Source organism: Plectropomus leopardus, chromosome 8 (genome assembly GCF_026936395.1).
Source record: "Plectropomus leopardus strain MGB_pleo_1.0 chromosome 8, ASM2693639v1, whole genome shotgun sequence".
NCBI lineage: Eukaryota > Metazoa > Chordata > Actinopteri > Perciformes > Serranidae > Plectropomus > Plectropomus leopardus.
Window position 1 is genome coordinate 7,775,634 of NC_142183.1, and position 21,656 is coordinate 7,797,289.

General features: G+C 40.6%; 1 protein-coding gene across 13 annotated transcripts in view; it reads right to left on the minus strand.

Moving 5' to 3' along the window:
• rapgef2b (Rap guanine nucleotide exchange factor 2b) overlaps nt 1-21,656 on the minus strand; it is a 148,516-nt gene that overhangs the window by 43,656 nt on the left and 83,204 nt on the right. For 8 of the 13 annotated variants that reach the window (XM_088080817.1, XM_088080821.1, XM_088080816.1 and 5 more), the window contains one exon: nt 17,059-17,076. The exons of 3 other annotated variants lie outside the window; for them this stretch is intronic. In XM_088080817.1, coding sequence (XP_087936943.1) covers nt 17,059-17,076 — 18 coding nt within the window. Of the gene's footprint in view, nt 1-1,021; nt 1,052-5,845; nt 6,487-17,058; nt 17,077-21,656 lie in introns of those variants that run through there. 2 more of the 13 variants (XM_088080824.1, XM_088080825.1) reach the window with 2 other exon arrangements.

The window sequence follows — 21,656 nt, forward strand, 5'->3', positions numbered from 1 at the left end:
GTGCCAGGGGAGGCCCCCCCGAACCCCAACTGTCAGAGGAGCTGGCTGAGACCTGAGTGTCCTAAAATCCTAGAAATGCCCCTTCGTACACCTGACTGGAGTCGCTGCGACTGGAACTGCCTTTTGGCAAAGATAAGTGAAGACAGCAAAAAAGGCAATTCATTTATTACACGTACTGATTAATATTATTAATGTTTGTTTAATGAGTTTATTGGCCTGTCATTTTGCAAAAGTAGCCGCAGGCAAAGCAAGTTGGGTATCCCTAATGTGTTTTTAGGTTTGTTGACAATTAAACAAATATCAAATATCACCAGCCTTATAAAATAATAAACTTTTAAAAATGAAGTACTGCAGATAAAAACACCACTGCCATATAGGAATCAAAGCAAACCTCAACATCAGTTAAACACCTAAATTATTAACTTATTCTCAACAGTTCAATGAATGGAAATGCACCAGCTGAGGGTAAATTAATTGAATATTCTCATTATTCAGAGTACAAGACTGGTCATGTGGAGTTTGTCAATACGGTCTTCGAACCAGCCACTGGAGTGGTCTACATGTCAATAATAATATCCCTGCTGGTTTCCACAACCAGATACAAAACATCCCACCTCCTCCCGAACAACACCCCCATAAACTAGAAGCCCCTCCCCCTGGACGGGGGCAGAGATAAAGGGCGGGCAGGAAAGAGGGATAAAGGGGGAGGATAATAAACACTTAATCCTTTCTCTCCACTCATTTAGGTCAGCTGTCTGTCGGCCAATAAGCCAGCGTCCATTCAGTCTATAAGCATGTGGTCCATTGACCTCTTCGGCCCAATGGCATGCAAAGACTGGGCCAAGATGGATGCCAGCACCACGATAATGACACACGCTCATTAAGCTTTTCCAATCAGCAGCAAGCCAACATGGCGATACATGTACAGTGCATCGTGAATCAATCTGCAGAGTCTGTACACACGTGTTTAAATCTATTACAGCAAATCAATCTGAGCGTGAAGCTGTGATTATTCTCCTACCTTGTATCAGCCTCTCTGCACTCCTTTTGCTCTGAATTCAATGCTCCCTCGCGAACAAATGAAGTGAGCTCTGCAGAACCGCGCGCCCAAAATACGTACAATCAGCTGTCACAGGAGGATTAAGCATCGCTCTAATGCTCGAGCCACAACACTCAGCTCTGCCTACATGTGAGCAGATGTGCGCTCCTTAAATTACACTGTAGACCTAATGACCTAGATTGCTGGGTGGAAGCCCTGAGTGGAAGCGCTGGCTTGCTCTCAATCTCTTTACCGCCTTTATATGCTGGGGGTGAATCTGTGCTACTACACCGGATGTCCAACATTGTGGGTGGCCAAGCTCAGAAACCAACCACAGTGCACAAAAAGCATCACGGAGAGCCAATAACACCCTCATGCTTGCACTGAAAGGAGTCTAATTTAAATAGTTGGTTTAATAGTTTTAAATTATGGAGCAAAACACAACAACAAAATTATTTTTCTCTCTGAATTCAAGCAGCTAGAAGCGCCCGAAGCTGCGATACTCCTTTCAACATTTCACGTGGTTTTAATTTTGTCTTCTTGTTAAAAAATGGAAAAACTGCCAATGTTGGAGGTCTGAGAGACAGCAGGCACATCCCAGAGTTTCCCCTGACCACAGTGGCGGCATCTCGCTTTCCTGAGCCTCGCGGATCAAGAGATTAAAACCCTTTCGGCTGGGTGTCCGATTAAATGGGCCTGATATGCTCTCTGGGCTTTCCCCTCCTGTATTACAGCTCCACCAGTCAGAACCAGGCAAGACAACAGTCAGTCAGGAGGTGATGATGACCTGCAATGAGCGATACAGTCCACTACACTGCTATTACAATCACTGTTGTTCCAGGTGTCAATTATTATTAATGTCTAAAATGTGTCAGTGGATGTGCAAGAAATCTCCTGAAAGTATGTTTGTTTACACAGTGTTCATATTACTGCCAGTTATTAAGGGGGTTATAAAGGATGTGACAAGTTTATGTCATCTCCTACCTACTAATGTCAGGGTGCATCTTAGCTGAACTTATCATTTTTCTTGTTTTGATGGCCCACTTATAGCATACTGTATATTAATGTACTTTCTTGTAGTAACTTCATTTTGTGTTCCTTTTGGGTTTTAAATAGTTTGTTCTGGAGTTATATATTTTGAGTTTGTGTTTTTGTTCTATGTCATTTGTCTCTAACTTTTGTTGCTGCTTGTCTTAGCCAAGACTCTCTGGAAAGGGAGATTTTTAATCTCAAGAGGTTTCTTTCTGGCTTCATGAAGGTTAAATAAATAAATAAAATGGGAAAAACAATTTTCCACTAAAAGTGCTTATTTTTGTCACATTGTTGTTGTAAGTGTCTGACAACCTCGTAAAGGATCCCGACAAAGATAAACATTTTGTTAAAGAGTAAGATTGTTTTTGTTTAACCAGGAACAGCCTCAAAATCTCCATTTTCCTAACTCACCAGACTCCATTAAAAATAAAAAAACAGTAATTCTAGCATGTAAAAGTCAGAGCATTTTCACATCTAACTGGGTAAATTAAAGGTTTACTTCAACCAACCAGGTCACCGTTGGTGATTATTTGGGATTTGTTGGTTTTATTTTGCTTCTTTCAACATTGCAAGGAGTGGGCTTTACGATGATAAAATACTTGAATTAAGTGGTTCCCAACTGCTGGGTCTCTGGTCCACTCTGAATGGACTGCAAGTGACTTGGAAAAATGTCAAGTTTGTAAAAAACACACTTTATTTGGAAATACACTTAATTTCTGGAGCAGAGCTTTTATTTTGAAGTACCACTTCTGTTTACTATGTTTAATTTCTTTGGGTCTGAAGCCAACATGATGTTTAGATTTCATTAAATAAAATTGAATATGTGGTCATTTAGTGAATGTGTGGACCTTAAACTAATGACTAATCATTGTTTTAAAGTAAATAAAGAAAAATGTGTTATTTCAGTATTTGAGTTCCTATTACATTTCCATCTGATTTCCTATCCAAGCCCAGCAAGTTTGAAACATTCAGGTTCAGGTCAATTCCATAAAATGTTCAAAGATAAGACGACAGCATTCACGGCCAAGCAATCACCAAAAGATAAAGCCATAAACGTCCATAAAAAAAACCTAATAAATCTGCATGAACTGTACTGGGCCGGTGTGAGTCAACGTGCGCCTTGTTGCAGTAAAGATAAAATGCAGCCATAAGAATGGAAATCACAGGTCTCCAGAGGAAAGATATACAATCAGGGAATTACAGACAGGAGCAGCCAATGGTCATTGGCCTACTGCGGTGATGTCACGGCTGTAATAAGATCTGGTGGCTGTTATTGACTCTACCTGTGGTGGGTTTCCCGCTGGGATAAATGAATATTTACACAAGCCTGCTAAAAACATAAGAAAACAAAAATCTAATGAAGGAGCAGTGGGAGAAGATAAAGAAAAAGGAATGTGAGATTATGTGTTGCTTGATGGCAAACATGCTGTTTTGCCTCACCCTCTTAAAAGTAATAACCCTATAAATATTTCAAGGATATTTTAAGTGTGTAGAGTGGCTACTACTTGCTTGGCCGAGTGCTTATTTCCATATTACTGGAAAATCAGCCAAATCAGTGTTGAAAGATCCATTTCAGTGAGAATTTTACTCAAAATACAGACAAATCATAAAGACTGCAGATAGTTACAGTCAAACTATATTAGCAAGAAATGCTAACAGTGTTAATAGCAAAGGGTTAGTTTTCATGATGCTGGAACTTTGATTCAATACCTTGAAAAATATCTAAACTCAATACCATTTTCGCTACTGCAGGGCAAAATTTGACACTGAGGGCATACAAGTAATTTTTTTTTATTAAAAGATGAATGTAACAAGGATAAAGCATAACAATGATGACTTTTCTTTTTCAGAACAGCAGGATGATGTTAGAAAACATTACCAATAAGAGAGATCAAGAAAGTGGTGTATCAATGCTGCTAAAAAACAGTATTAATACGGTTTCAAATATTATCAATCGATATGTTTCAATAAATCGATATAGACAACACTACAAGGTGTTTTAAACTTACAATTGAGCATGACATTGTGAGTAGAGTGGCAATGATAAATCGATTAATCGGTAACTTGGCCACTATTAGGATAAGCTCCAAATAATCTGGTAATTGACCAATTGGTTTGAGGATTTTTTTTTAAAGAAAAAAGTCAAAATTCTTTTATTCCAGCTCCTAAATATGAATATGTTTATGACAGTGAACAGTTTATCTACATATTTTGGACATAAAAGGACATCTGAGGACACGTCCTGGACGCTGATCAAGATTTTGACCATTTTCTCTCATTTCATAGCTCCAAGTATATTCCATGAATTAAGAATATAATGGGCAATGTAAATAATCTTTAGTTGCTGCCCTAATTGTATGCACTGGTAAAATCACAGAGCTGTAACAGGAAATGTCACTATTCACATCTGAGAGATGCCTTGGCTACATATTGCAAATAAAAAAACATAACAGATAAAGTACGTTTTCCATTTTGAAAGATAAATCAACTCTGCTTCATAAAAAGATGTCTCTATGTGCAATTTTAAAGTTTTAGATATTAATCAGATACAGAAAAAGCCTCCTAGAAGGAGATTCTTGCGGCTCTTAGTATTCTATAAGGCCTCTCTGTACAAACTGAGAGGCAGCCGGAAGAGATATGTCATCAACAGTGACACATCTATGACTATTATAGGAATATTAAGGTGATTTTTCGTTCGGCATCTGTGCTCTGCGATCCAGGAACCGTCCATCAGTGTGATTTACAGCCCTGCCTCTGTGTGTCTATGTGAGTGTGTGTGTGGTCTCGACGTGTGAGTGATGCCAGCGGCGCTGACAGCCGATCAATCCGTTTACCGTTCAAGTGCAGATCAGGCTCAGGGCCTCCGAGTGTCTGCTGTAAGCTGCCGGCTGCCTCCAGCACCACGGACAGCGCCACCAGCAGCAGCAGCAGATCCGCAGGGTCAGACTGGTGCCTCAGCTGGTGATCAGCATGACGCAAAAACGCTTAAAACGCACGAAAATATCAACTGCATGCCAACTAAGTCGGTCTCTGCTTTTAAAGTAACACATTTTACACAGCTGTAAGAGCTCCTGTAGAGGTTAAGCGGTGGGGTAACTGAATTTAGGGCAGCTGCACACATCATGACATCACCTCCCATCAATCCACCCTGATCTCCTGCCTGTGCTTTTTTTCTCTCTCCGGTGCAAAAGACACCTGGCGTGATTAATTTCACGGGCACTTAATATGGAGCTACAATCAAATATTGTCATCTCGGTGCGTCGTAAAAACATAATGAGGGCAGAGACGGCGGTCGTTAAACACACATGCACCGCTGGACGTGTGTGTGTGCGCCTTTAACCATCATTATTACGCATCCATATGCGCCGTAGAATGATTATTAACCTGGTTGCTATATTTATTGTCACTTCTAATCGATATTTTGATTTTACAATCGCGAACTATAAGGCCTATCAGATCAATAGACTCCTTAAAATTCACGCGAACGTGCGTGTGTCTGCGCGCGCGAATGACAGCAAGCACATGGCGGCCGTTTCTAGTACAACACACTGACACACATCGGAGGCTCATCGGGCAATAATCAGCCTCTGGTGCGCCCATTCGGGTTTCTGTCGCGTCCTTGGCCTGCCCTGCGTTCATTCATCTTGTGCAGGCTCGATAGAAATCCGATGCACATCCATTATACGGCCGGTAATCATATCTAGTGGGTCATAAATGAGGGAGAGGAGAAAAAAAAGATGGAGAGAAGACGTTGCACGTCGATAGGCTACTTACCGGAGTTTTATCTTGCTGGCTCGGGACTCCATTGCTGTCTGCTGCTGCTAATGGTTTCATAATGAAAAAATGTTCACCGGGCTAAAATCTAACATCCCGGAGCGGCTCTAAGCGACAGCGCAGACCCCCATCTTCATCCGAGCCGCCTGCCCTCCTCTCCCCTCCCTCGGCTGGCTGCACCGTCTCTCTGGAAGGAGGCGGCGGCTTGACAGTTTTGGGAGTATCCGCTGTTCCTTGGCCTGATTAGACCCTCCAAACCAACACCAGCTTCTGCGTTTATTCCAGCCTCCCCGCTGCTCCCCACAGAAATATCTTAAAACCACACAGGAGGAGGAGGAGGAGGAGGAGGAGGAGGAGAGAAGAGGGGGGAAAAATATCCTTTTTATCCAAGCGAAGGCAGCTTATTTCTCTCTCCGCGCACTTGACAATCACATCTCCAGCCGGAGAGCACCAGCGCGCCGATAATAAAGCAGAAAACAGAAAAAAAGATGAGAAAAAATGGCTGACAACACTTTCACTCACGTTTGCTCCCTCCGCCTCTCCTCTCTCTATCTCTCTGCCCTCCCTCTCCCGAAAGTAAAGCACACGAAAACACAGCGCGCGCACAAACGCCTTTATGCACCATTACATTATACGAAGACGCCTGCAGCCGCCGCCGAGGTGCTGTGCGTTAAACCCAGCGGTTTGTTTGTAACGGGAGCTGGGGGGGATGTGTGGATGTGTGTCAGGGGTGGAGGAGGGGAGGTGGTGGTGGTGGTGGTGGGGGAGTAAGGACCTCCTCCCTGCCAGAAAGTGATGCTGTAAGAGCAGAGATGGCTGTGCCCCTCTGGAGGGCCTACAACACCCCCAGCGCAGACGGAAAGAGGAGAAGGGCGGATGAGAAAATGAAAGTGAGGAGGAGAGATGACACAAAGAGCTGCAGTCGAGAGGTGGGAGGAAGATAAAAAAGAAAAAAATCAAAAAGGTAGATGGATGAGTGATAGCAGGATGAAGGGATGGAGGGAGGAGAGGAGCACACACTGTAAAATCTGACGAGTTGATTTTACTCTAAAAAATCTAGGAAACCGATTGCCTTGAAAATTGTAAGTAAGTATAACCAATTAATCTTAATTTGTGTTTTTTTTTCTGGTGAGCTTGATTTTGTGAAGTTGTCGCAACTTAAAAGGAGTTTATAGAGATAACGTTTCTGTTTAAACATTTAATTCTGAATTTGATGTTGATTGCACAATGGATGGATAAAGAACAACGAAAAACTGTGAAAATTGGTGTGCTATTAGCTTAGCTTTCACTGGGTAATTCTGCCACTCTCCAGGTACGATCTCCAGGGAAAAATGAAGGATCAATTTGAGACGCAAAAGGACATACGTCAACCGTTGCACAACAACGAGAACTATGCTGTTTTCTTCAACTGTCCAGCGCTAGCTATCCACAGCAAAAGGAGAATTTTCCAGTCAATGAGTTGTTTTGCAATTGTCAATTATTAGTTACTCTAGGGAGTATAAAATGAACATCACATCATATGAGCAATTATTATAACATATGCCATAGATGATCCGCAACCAAAGGAGTCCATAGCAACAGTAAAAATCAAGTAATGCTAGGTAACAGAATCAGTTTCTTTTTACTTAAAACAAATAAAATAGAACAATCTGAAATAATCACAAATAGACCTCACTTTCAGTGAACGTGTTTTTAATTTCTCTGAAATGTTGTGTGTTGATGATGATGAGCGTCGATCGCTTGTCTGTGGATAGTTTCTAAGCTCTGAGGAAAACAGAAAGCGATCCTGCTAGTCTTTGTGACAATAATACTACTCGGTGATGCTAGGTGGGGGTAGAATTAAAAAGTTGAAAACATATCGCTTTTCACTTTAATTAAACCAATCTCTCTCAGTTTAAGCAACTTAAAATATATCTGTATTCTGCTGGTTGCAAACTAGCCAATCATATTCGTATCTGCATAATTTAAAAAATCCTCTTTGTCATGATCAAGTGAAGTCAGAATAACTTGGTTTATTTAAGTTACTAACAAGCTTATCCCATTCATCATTTTTAAGTTGAAACTACTTCACAACATTAAGTAAATACAGCTGCATTTTGATAAAACTTAAAAATTAGATATAGTGTATAAATTAAGATTGATAGTTATATCTACTTTCCTTTTTCAAGGCAATTGGTTATCAAGATTACTTTAAGCAAGATCAAGTTGTCAGATTTTAGAGTGCAGTGCGGGTAATGCCATTATCACGCTCACTTCGGCACGAGACCGCGGCTGGAGCCGGTTGGCATGGCAACGGGATGAAGGGAAAGCCATTTCCTGGGCGGGGAGACAGAAACGGAGACAGCAGCACTTCCTCTTGAGAGAGTGAGTAAAAGGGGTACATAAGGAGGGGAAATTTTGATCATTTCTTGGAAGAAAAAAGTGTCAAAAATGGACCTGGCAGCGATGATGTCACTCTGTCACTGTCACTCAGCTGGAATAGCCATGGCAACTGTGTGAGCACGAGCCCCCCTGCACCCACCCAGCCAGTCATCCAGCCCCCTACACACCCTCCGGGGCTTTCAGTTGCTGTGGCGACGGAAGCAACGAGACAAGGCGAAATGGAGGAGGGAGGGGAGGCGAGTGTGTGTGTGTGTGTGTGTGTGTGTATGTGTGTAAGAGAAGAGAGTAGAAGTGGTAATAGACTTCCACTTCACCTTCACTCAGCTGTAGTACAATGAGCAGCAACGTCACCGGCAAATAAAAAGACAAACACCTCTATTTCTGCTTCGTGAGAGCAAAAAATATGTGTGTACTGTGTGTGTGTGTGTGTGTGTGTGTGTGTGTGTGTGTGTGTGTGTGTGTGTGTGTGCTTAGGTGGCAGGTCATGCCTCTAGAGACTCCAGATATTGGACACATATAAGGCCCCATATATGAAGCTCTCCTGACAGACAGAGATATGAAGACGGCACTTTGAATGACAAACAGTCGTCACAGGGAACAAAGGGAGGGCTTAAAGGCCAACCGAGACAATAACAACAGACCTGCCGCAGTCCCACATCACAGAATAATCAGCAACAATCAGTTCACAACCGAGACACAGCGGACTTCGTATTACAAACTCGAGCTGTCATGATTTACACTTTATAGCACACTTCGTCACACAGTGTCACACCTCAGAAAGTAGTTGTCATTTTGTTGTCACACCATTTTTCTGGAATTTTGATGGAGTCAATCGTTTTCTGCCGTTTTGTTCCCTTGCTGTTATTTTCTTGTCATTTTGATGTTTGAAGAAATAAGAGAGATAAAGTCCATTTCTTTTAGTACAACACAAAGTACAAAGCTGCAATATTCTGCATATTTAGAAATGTGAGCAACTAAACCATCATTTTAGCTTTGAAATTACAACTTTTTTGATGATTGGTTAATTGTTTCGGCTATTCATTACGTGAAGACACCAAAACTTATCTGATCTAAGCTGTTTTTCGCAGTTGTAGTGTATACTTTTAAAAGTATAATATGCAGAAATTGACAGGTGCTGCTTATGGCCTGGCCAGTGCCAGGTGCCAGGCTGGTTGCTATCTTTTTTGATTAAGTCTGACTTCACCTACATGATTTTCCCATTAATGTCCTGAACATAGCAAATAAGAAGAAAATACAGGCAGAGTCTCTGCAGATAAATACACAGTCACACACCTTTAGTGGGACATAAGTAATCAGTAAGAGGGATTACTGAGTCTATATATTGTTTTTTAGGAAAATCTTGCAGAATATACCGGGATATAAAGGTGCAATTTGCTATTTATTAGGATTGTTATTATTTTGGCATTTTATAGATTTAACAATAGCTCTAAAAATAAACCAGTACTGAAAATAATTACTAGTTGCAGCTAGAGTTGCAAGGGCTGATTGATTAGCTGTCAAATGTTAAGCGATTCACCAACTATTTTGGGGTTATTTACTCATCTATTAGAGTGAACTGCACATGTTTGAGCTGTGGACAAAATAAGGCATGTGAGGATGTCATTTTGGACTTTGGGAAACACCATTCAATATTTTTCACAATTTTCTCACATTTTAAACTACAAATCAATAACCAACAGATTAATTGAAAATAATAGTTAGTTGCAGCCCTACATTATTTACATTCATATGCAAGAATCATGATGCGAATTCTGAGTGAAATCAGGTCAAAATTGCACAAAAATTGTACAAAACAAAAAACCTCCCACAAATATAAAAAAGTTTAGGAATGTGATCAATGCACACTTGTAAACAAAAACTGCTGAACCAATAAAGCTAATAAAGCGTTTGACACATGAATTCTTTTGTGCATGCACGGCAGACCACTGAGGCTGCAGCTTTCTGTTATGGTGGGTATACAGAGCCTGTCCGCTCTGCCTCAGACAATGCAAGCAGCGTTACTGGTTTTGGAGTTGCTCCAGTCAGAGTAACGGGGAGCTGAGTGGGAGGACGTGAGGGGGAGGGAGGCTGGCGACCCGGTATGACATCACCTCTCCTGCCCCGAGCCATGATGTAATGTATCACAACAACAAAAAAGCTCAGGTGCTTGGCTGTGCAGCCCGGTCATTAACGTCTCCAACAATTGCCAGGGGGGGAAGAGGACGAGGGCATCATTACATCACCGCAGCAACGGGGTCGTGTCTGGGGAATATCAGACTTTCCTGCCCAACCCCCTTCGTTTAAAGCTTTCTAGGAACAAACAAGCCAATTAATCATTTTTTTACTGACTAATCACAAGCTAAATGTAAAGGCAGAGAGGCGGGGGAACATCGATCTTAGTGGACTGTGACAGTGACGTGAAAAACACCACTTGAGAATAACATTAATGCACTCGTGCTCAATAGCAGCGTGTGCTAAATGCATGAGGTGGAGGAGGAGGCGGCGCCTCAGCTGCCATTTGTAAACAGTCTGTGAACCCGGCTGCAATGCAATTGTAGGGTTGGCCATGTGATGGTGTTTTGCTTGCTGAGGCGTAGCATTAGAGCCATAAAAACCTCATTACACTGCTGGATGACACACCCGGGCACCCACACATGACACACACACACACACAGGCAAGTGTTTCAAGGGTGACAACTGAAAAACACATCAGTACATGGCAACATCTGCCACCCGCCTCCTTCAATTCCTGAATTCAACTCTTTGCAATTCAAGTAATGAAATTCAGAACAAGAGAGCGGTTCACATTTTGAGTATTTTGGTGATGATGTGAGTCAATGTGACAGACACAGCAAACAACCAACAGAAAAAAACCTTCAGCGTGACCAGGAAACTGTAAACAAGCCAACTGACTTTGTCACATCTGGACCACATGTCTGAGGTGTAGTTCCTCATCTAGTATTTCAGTTCCTCACCCAAAATAATGTGTTTTGGGACTTAAAAGTGCCTCATATCCATACAGCACCAGCCTGAGATCTAGAGCAAGGGGTTAAATGATGTAGTAGTAGAACATGCATACAAAACATAGAGAAATGCTGGTTTTCTCTCACACTAAAACATTACATTATTAAGAAAAGAGTTTTGAGTGAGTGAATTTTCAGAGTACACACAGTTTTGACAGCTGATATTATTGAGAAGACTAAAACAATCCTGTTAAATTTAACGCGGGGTGTGGTGTGGAAAATGATTTTTTTCTAGCACCGTGTTCTTCTATTTTCTTTTAACAAAACCCATGAAAAGGCCAAACTCAATGATGTGCGAGTCTATTTTTGAATACCTGCAGACTTGTTTTCCTCAGAGATGCAAGGCGTTATAAACTGGTCACAAATATGCAGTTTTATTTTAACCCATTTTCCCACAGCGGAAATTTTTATTTTTTCTTTCAAGAAAGGGGTCACTAAATATAGTCGTTGGGCCCAATGAGTTAAAAAAATACTTTCCTAAAACAGCTGAGTGCTGCAATATTTATTCAATTTTACCCGAAGATAAGATTGTGCATTTATTAGGGACTATTTTCAACTGTGGATTAATACATATTTGGTGCACTGGTGTGGAAAACATCAACTAGTGTCAATGTTCATGGCAATGAAAAAGTTTGTCTCCAAATGCGACAATGTGAATAAATTGGTTTTTTTTTAATAAAACAATGGAGCCCTATGGCTCAAATCAGAGGCAAAGATTATAGATACACAGATCAATTTGTTGTATGTTTTGGTGTTTTGTAGGATTTTTTGACAACTAAAAAGAACACAGACTGCAAAGTTTTGACTCCAGCAATCCTTCAGTAAATAGGAGAGATTTTTCTAAACCAGTAAGACCAGGAAATCAAAAGACACCGAAAAAAAACATCAAGTCGAATATCTCACAGTCTATAGGAATGATCAGAGTCTAAACAAACAAAACTAAACCCTATATCACCACACAAAGAAACTTCCTACATCTACTGCGATGAGAGAGCAGAAAGTTTTTCAGCACCAAGAAGACTTTAACAGACTACTTGACTCCTCACAGACACACGCTGGCTATTATAGGATCAAACTCAGCGTACTCTGATTTATTGATCTGTGTCTATACTTGTTCACTGAATTTGTTTGTAACCAACGTGCGGCCTCACCGAGAGGAAACACAGCGCTCCTGACTGCCAGCTCCGTGCATTAATCCTTGAAGACGGTCCCATTACGGCGGCTCTAAATAGCATTGTTAGAACGAGAAAGATGATCTAATAAAGAGACTACATTTTCATAGCCGCCGCAGCCCAAGGGATTATTTCATTTATCAAGCTGTTGTCACCTGCACGCTGCATGGAAAATAATTTGGCAGAAACACAGGCAGCCAGGCACGTTTAAAAGATTACACTTGTAGGTTCACAGGGGCGAAACATCTGTCGTGCCCCTGCACCTGCTACAAGGTGCATAAATCAAAAAAAAAAAAAAGTGAATGAAAAGAGAAGCTCCTGGAGAATAAGTGTCAAAGGAAGATTGGTGGAAAGTGAGTGAGGAGTTGATCAGTAACTGGAGGTTTCCGGATCGGGTTATAGACTAACTGGAAGGTGATGAACTGGAAGTCTTTAACTGTGAAATGATGGTGGCGGAGTTTCTCCTTGCTGTTTCTTCACTAATGTTCTTTTTTTTCTGTGCTTTCGACATCAGGAAGAAACAGAGAGAAAAGAAATCTGAGCTAAATGTTAACATCAGCATGCGTCTCACCATGATGATTAGCAGGTATAATTTTGACCTTGTTCTCCAGCACTATACACAAGATGTGCCTAAATTAGTAGTTTTGCAGGTAGTCATTCATAACCAGGTCAATCAAATTTATGACGATTTCAAAAGAGAAAATTCAAGAGGTCACAAAAGTTACAAGGATTCATTGTGAGGGAAACATAAATCTCCAGCAGATCTCTTGGCAATACATCCAGCCGTTGTTAAGACATATCACTTAAAATCACAAATGTTAACCTCATGGTGCCAACAAGAGGAAAAGGATTCATCCTCCAGGGACAATAAATATATAAGGGCTGTACGCAACAGAATTATGCCAGTCAAATCAGATTTGGCTGTTCAATGTGAATATTTGAAGATTTGTTTTCCGTTCAGTGTTACAGCAACATTAACATAATAGACATAATAGAGTAAACAAGCCAACTGTGCTAATTACGGGTTGTAGATGTGCAACAAATTTTTTTCTGACACTAGATATCAAACAAAGCCAGAGACTCCACTGTAGTAACTTTCTTTGAGCTGTAAATTCACCACCTCTAAACAGAAGGTCTCTTCTCTCTCCTCGTCTGTGCTGCTGCCTGCATGTCCGCAGCTGCAAAGAGTAGCATGAACATTAAGACCACTCACTCCACAGCAAAATCTGGGGACCAAAACATCCCCAGAAATACACTGCACAGCAACTGTTCTGCTTGACTTGAAGCAATCTCAGTGGATAGATGATTCTAATCTCCAACTTTCGAGGGGCGACCCTATAAAATATATGTGCTTCCAGACACCTATGTCACTTCTGCTAAATCTGTGCTAAATTTCAGTGTTGGTGGTGCTTTTCGTGGCTGACTTTGGACAGTGGTGGTGTTTGACTGCGACTCACTTACTGGGATGAGGAAATCAACTCACCGGTCTATAAACTCTCCTCTCCTGCGACTCTGCTGGCCTGCCAGGTCGAGGTTTTTAAATGTAAACATCAGTAAACATCGAGGAAAGATGGAGAACAATGCACAACAGCTAAACTAGCATCCTGCTAGCCCTTGTAAAGGTGTAGGACAATAACCTGGATGACCTCCATATGGCATCAGTTTCCAACAGGATATCAGCAGCTGTGACATCCTTTGATTCACCAAAACTTGGCTAAACCACACAGGATGAAATCCATCACACAAGAGGCAGTTTCCCACAAACAGTAACCTCAATGAACCAGAAAGTTATGCAGTCACAACACATGTTTTAGGGCTGGAGAAATTACAGTCTCATAGACATCCACAAACTACCATGTCACTTTAAATACAACCATGAGGGAAAAAAGCCACATCAAAAAGAAAATGACACTTCATAAAAAACAGCTTTGGTGATAGATGTTGATGTGTGAAACAGAAAATCCGACGGTGGAGAATGAATATTTCCTTGATGAGTCATTATGTCCAGATTTAAAACTGCTTTTGTAGACTAATTTGATGGACGGTGCTTCATGTCAGACTTGGTTCCAAAACATTTTTATAGACAAACTTCCAAACATTTTCCATAATTTTTCAAGGACTGATAATAGTTTTTTTTTTCAAACATATCAGATAGAACTCTATTCCAACATAATTTAGCTACGTCATGGTGACAGCTACAGAAAAAAAAAGTAGAATTATGTTACAAGTGAAAGTTATGCATGAAAGAATAATGTAATTATTACATTTCACACCAAATTCCATGACTTTTCCAAAACTTTTTACTAAATTACACCATTTTTCCAGGCCTGTAAAATGTGATTGTGAAATTCTACGACTTCTGCAGGTTTTCCATGATCACATGAACCCGACAGATACAAAAGGATCTCTGGGTGAGCAATAACGGCTCATGTGGCACCTGATGAGTTAACTGATATCATCTTTACAGTGCAACAGTTCATCACATGCAACTTTATGCAAGAAGAAGTAAATTGTAGGTAAATTGTGGCCAATTCTCCATTTTCCTCTTCATCCACATTTAAATACAATAATATAATTTGTAGTCTTTTCTTTATGTGTGTAAGTCAGACTGCTGTTTCCAGCTGAATTAAAAACACAAATCCACTCTGATCACAGTCTTTCATGTTCTTGTCTTTCTCAACATTAAGATGCATCCAGGGGACTGTGCGCCCAACATGAAGCACGGCAAATGTTATTTTTAGACTCATACAAAACATATTTTAACCCTTTATTTAACCAGACAAGCAGAATTAGAATTAATAACTCAAGTATCTCCTGCAGCGTCGTCTTACACCAGCTCGACACATCAAACAGTTCTGCTGTGAGAGATTTTGATCACATTTAAGTGACACAAACAACAACAATAAAACAAACACAGCAGGCTTTGTTATCCTCACCACGCCGGCTTATTACCATCGAAATAAATGTCATCTGTCAGCCCTTTTGATAAAACTCAACTTAAAAGAAAAGGTCTTTGAATGTCAAAACTGACATGAAAAGCAAATCAAATGTCAGTAAGCGTGTTCTGTAACAACGACGGAGGAATGAACCACAGCCAGATGTAAACGAGCTGCTCGTTTTTTCTCATTCGGCACGTTTCAGCGGCACTATCGAGTATAAACACTCCCAAAAATATCTGTTCTATTTCCATCAAAGTCGGTCGGATATTTTACTATTAATAACTATAAACATGGATTTAGCTTTTGGTGTCTGAGCTGGGGAAGAGACACGCTGGTGCTCAATCCCACAAAACATCTAAACGTTTTTACTGGTTTAGAAATATCGTAAAAGCGCTAGAGCTGAAACAATTAGTCAAAAGCTGAAAAAATTAAGCAGCAAGTATTTTAATGATGACTTTTAAAGCCCAAATGCCAATAATTCCCGACTTCCAGCCTCTCAAGTCAGCACAAATTGAAAATCTTTGGGTTTTGTCAGACAAAGCAAGCTGTCAGCTTTCTATTTTATGACATTTTATGAACCAAATGATTCCAAACCAATTCATTGAGCTTTAATGTGACACATTAATAGAAATTGAAATAATTGTTAGCTGCAGCCCCAAACAGCTCCCCTGAGTACTTCCAAACAAACACCCAAATATGAAGGAATGCAGGAGGCAAGAGAGCCAGAAAAAAAAGGTGTACAATGAAGCGTGTCTTCTCTCACCGCTGCGGTTCCTACACAATGTCTATTCAAAACTGAGGCTTTTGTATCTGCACAACTGAAGCAGAGCAGGTTGTCACAAAGGACAGCTCTAAAAATAGGAGCTCGGCTTTTCTGCGGCCGAGAGTGGCAGGTTTGTTCTCTCTGCTCTCCCGTTTCTCAGCAGGTCTGACTGCTCGACACCTTGAGCTCTGATCTTTTTCAACCTCTCCCTCGACATCCATTTCTGCTCGGACACTGCGAGGAAATGTGAAACACACACTGTTTCCCGACCAGTTTGAGGGATGGTGATTCTATCTTTTCATGCAGCACAAATGGCAGAAACATTTTTGAACAGCTGTGTTGGATAAATGTCTTTCAGAGCCATCATAATCAAACACTTAGCACATTAACAGTGCCATCAGTAGATCATCAAGACCCAACAGAACCACACCCACACAGCGGGGATAATAATAATCCAGCCGAAAGACAGTCGATACCATTATCAAGCACATCAGCACAGAGACACAGTGTTTGAGATATGATGCACCTCAATCAGTTAAATTGTTGCCATTATCTCAGTTTACAGGCCCATAAGCTCTGCGAGCGTGATGCTTATCGTTTCTGTGTCATCACCCAGCGACACGACGGGCATTTTTCTGATGAAAAGCAGGATAACATGGAAGCAGAGTTTTTTTGTTTTTATCAGAGCTAAAAGAATTCATGTTGTTGATGTTGTGGTAATACAATTGCAGTGTGGTGCTGGCTCTTTTATCAGCCTCCACGCCAACAAATGGGAGTTGTTTATTAAGGGGGTCTACCAATAGCTACAGATACGACAAATGGGGAGCAGACGCAGATAAAAACCAGCAGCAGAAGCACAAACACAGACAGCTAGAAGACGCACACACTCACACATATAGTAAACACAACGAACAACACTGTTAATATACGGTACCTGAGGTTTATTGCATTCCTGGGAGCCAGGTTAAAGGAGAGAGCCATGGAAAGAAGCAGAGGAGATGAAAGTTATCAAACATGCCGCTTGCCAGTCGAAGTTGTAAGAAATAGCAGGTGAAAGCTTCGCCGACATGTTAAAATGCAGAGCTCTGCAGCAAACTGAGAAAAATCTCCATGTGACAGACACTATGTGTGGCTGCTTGTGACTTTGCCCCAAAATTCTGTTTAAAAATCTTGTAATTAGTCCTAAAACGTACTCAGTGTCCAGTCAGAATAAAAACTTTAATAAGTGAATTATTTGGCAGACAGTTCAACAGTGGTAGCTAAAGTGCCGGAAAAGATACTTGAGTCAAACTACAGACAAAATCACCGAAAAAAATAAGTTAAAGTTATTGTGCACAACCCGTTGAAAAGAGCGGTATCGATTTTCCAGTGCTGCTTTCAGATGCCTTTTGCAACTATTTAAACCTTAGAACCATGAGGAAATTGATGCATTTTTTTCAGAAAAAATGGAGAAAAGGGGAAAAAAGCAACATGGAAGAATTTAGGGGATTTAGAAAAACCACATATTTAAAATTATGTTACAGATATTTTTTAACACAATTTTTTCGGTCATTTTCTTTTTACTGCAGTACTACAACAAAGTATTATTACTTGATGACATTATATTACAGCAATAAAACTTATTTCCACATTCACTCAAGATCCTAAAACAAGCTTATTTTATATAAACCTGCTGGCTTTTCAATTCTTCTGGGACTCTGCAGATTAATGAATTTTCAAGGTGAAAATCCAACTTTGCTTTACTTTACTTTGCTTTGCTTCGCTGCTCTTACAGCCAAGGACAGGTAGGGAACACACACACACACACACACACACACACACACACACACACACACACACACACACACACACACACACACACATACATTATTATTCTGTCTTGCACACACATCCTTCCATTCAGCATGCCTGCAGATTACTGAACAGATCACTTCAACTTCCCAACCTCCTCATTACCACTGCAGGACATTTCTGACCTCTAAACAGGCAATAAGACTCCAATTATGAGGTGATGCGTAAAAAAAATCTTATCTTTTCCAAATTAACTTTGAAACCTTTGGCACAACTACGTCAAACACTTGAGACCACCGTGGAGAACGCTCTGGATCTCTTTGAGGCATAATTACAAACTTTCTACTTTTCTACACAAAAAGTAGGTTTTCAGGGTTTTAGATTGAGAAATTATATATTTAAATTAAATCAGTACATTTAAATTCAATCTAATGTAAAGAATACACTTGAATCTCACTAAGCTCACTTAGATAAAAATAGTCCTGCACACTTTAGCTGCTTAGGCTAATGCTATAGATTTGCAGGCTGGATAAGATATCTTCATACAAAATACTATTGAATGAACAGCTCAATATTTTGTGGAAATACCCGTATTTGATCTCTTCCTGACAGTCAGATTAGAAGATCAATATCATATTAAACTGGAGCAAGCAGTCAGTTATTTAAGTGTAGCACAAATACTGGAAACAGGAGGAAACAGCTAGCCCAGCCCTTTAACCCTTTGAAACCTGAGCAAATCTTACAGGAAAATTGACTATATATATATATGTATATATATATATAAAGCATATCACAAAAACATACAAGGACATTACCAGAAAAAAAGGGCTAAAAATCTGTTACAGATGTCTGGACATGTCCTCTTTTTTTCTTGATAATTTTCTAATAACTTCTCTCCCTCTCCTTTTAAAAATCAGGGTGTTTTCTTGTCACCTTTTGCCAATGTCTTGCAATTTGCTCATTTCTTTTTTGGTCTTTTTGAAGACAATTTGCTTGTGTTTCAGAGGTTTCAATACTTGTGAAAGATGTCTGAATGCAGCACAGAAAAACTGATGTCCATCCAGTTTTCAAAGGGTTAAAACCATTGTTAATACTCCGACTATTGTAGTCATAAAAAAACCCAACAATGAGCAAACAAAAAAAAAAAGTTAAAACCTGTCAAGCTGTGAGCTTTAAAGGTGCTGGGTGGCAGACTTTGTTAAGTTTGGACAAATTTAAGGCTAGCCGTTCCTCCCGTTTCACGTCTTTATGCTAAGCTAAGCTAACCAGCTGCTGGCTCTATGCACTTTTTGTGAGACTACACAGCATTTTCACTGTTTTTCCAGTGTCCCACATACAGAGACAATGTCCTGTATTTTGACTGACTCTAGTCCTCAAAAGTCAAACCACTGCAGGACGGAAACGTTTCTTAAATCTGTCTTTTATCAAACGGCTGTATGGAAAGCAGGTAAGGCTGTCATCATTGGGGCTGCGTTTGACGTCAATCAAATTGCACATACGTGAGTCAAATGCAGGTGAACCTGTCACCGTATATGCTATACGCCCAACAGGGAAAACTACAAGTCACCACAAAGTCACAAGGTATGCAAATTTAGGTGGAATATGATGGAAACGACCACAAAAAAAGGAAACGCAGCTATGTAAAATGAACTATACTTATAACTGTGTGAAGCCAGTAGAGAAGAAGAACAGACTCCGTAAATGTTAATAGTGAAACAATGAGATTCAGGAGCTCCTTACCCTCCAAACAGAGAACAAGACCAGTGGTCTCCCTTAACACCAGAGTGGTATAAATCTTCTCATTTCACTCTGAGCAAGAAAGAAAATCCCAATTTTCAAACTATCCCTTTGAAGTATACTTTTTAAAATCTGATACAAATATAATTAATTCCTGAGCTCTAACAACAGGTGAGATAAGATGAGTGTTAAGGTACCAAACTCAACAACACCGACTAGATTATGCCTGTACACCTGAGCATCAATTCCATTTACATAAATCTGTGCCAAATTTTGGCACCTGAGAGTGCACCTGGCTGAGGACGCCTGGTTCAGACCGAGGACAGAAGCCTCGCCCAGCACCCTGAAGCCACGAAGCCAAACAAGACGCCAGACATGGAGATTCGTTGGCTTGCCCGTGAGCTGAATATATTTCTGTGCTCAAGGTATCGATCTATTTGGTCTTTTTTTAAAATGTCTGTCTGTTTTAGAAATACACTGATAAACTGATTGTGTTTTTATGAATTACAGACTTTTCCACACATTTATCAGTTGTGTCTAAACAAAGAGAGAAGCAGACTGACAGAAACTTTGTGTTTAGAAAAAAAGCAGGGGAGCAGAGTTGCCTGTTGACTGCACCTTTTTAAAAAAATAAATGATTGTTGTTATTTCAAAATGATCTAAGTACCACAAAAAGCTATCGCTTGGTATCGGTGCCAAATTCACCGTAGTAGCACTGGTATAACTATCAGTTCAAATGTGATTGGCACCCAATCCTGGAGGTGTAAAATTCATGTGAAGTGCTATAAAACCTTCAGTACAAACATGTGGAGACTGCTTATCTTTACATTCATTTATGACAATATAGTCTCAGAATCTGTCTCACACAGACAGATGCTAAACAGTTTATATTTAAGAGCTCTCCAACAGAAAAACTGGTGCTAGAATCGTCCTTATCTGCAATATCTCTCCTCACACATACAGTCTTAAAGCAATCAAAAAGTAGTCAGAAGATGAGTGAGCAATGTCACCGTCAAGGACACTCCAGCAGAGAGCACGGATGCTGATGGACACATTGGCTGTTGCAGGGATTAAACCTGTGACCTTTTGATTACAGGGCGGCCTCGCTAACCGCCAGGCCGCCGGGGCGGAGGAAAAGAGTAAAAGGAGTATTGATTGTCTGCCTCCTGCTGCTTGTATAATTATAGAACAGCTGTTCGGAGTCTCGGATGCTCTACTGGCCACCGAGTAAACCCGGAGGGGGAATATTACTCATCTGCTCAAAGAGTTTGGGGTGTCTGGGGTTAAGGAGGAGTTTAAAGGAGAGCAGAGGAGAAGAGAGAAAGGAGGACGAAGGGTTAAGAGGAGATACTGGAAATTATCATAATTTGCTGTGGATAAAATCAGGAGTGAAGCCGCTCAGTAAACACCAGGAAGCCACATCAGCATTTCATTTTAGAGTGAGTGACAGCACAGAGACATTAAGTGAGTGGCAGAGTGAGAGATCAGGGAGAAAATCTGTATGTGTATGTGTGTGTGTGTGTGTGTGTGTGTGTGTGTGCCTGTGTGTGTGTGTGTGTGTGTGTGTGTGTGTGTGCATGGCAGATCGACAGCACAAATGGCTGGTGATATTAGAGGAAGAGATAGCGTGTTTGAGATACAGAGAAATACAGATTACAAGCCTTTTGCGAGGGAGAATATAGAAAGATCAAGTGTGTGTGTGTGTGTGTGTGTGTGTGTGTGTGTGTGTGCGTGTGTGTTTGTGCACGACAGCCAGACGGAGAGAAAGTGATGCTAGAAAAAATAACTGGTGTCCATTCTTGAACAAGGCACCCAAGTGTTAACCCACTGCTCCTCGCACACAGGAGACATGTGTTGAATCGAAAACACTGTCCTCTTTCACTTCGCTGATTTATCCAGGGCACCTCTGCTGACACAGAATTTTATTTTTATACATATCTGTCCTTTTAAATTCCTGGATCTCTACCTCTAATAGCGGCAAAGTAAAAATGTAAGCTCACATTG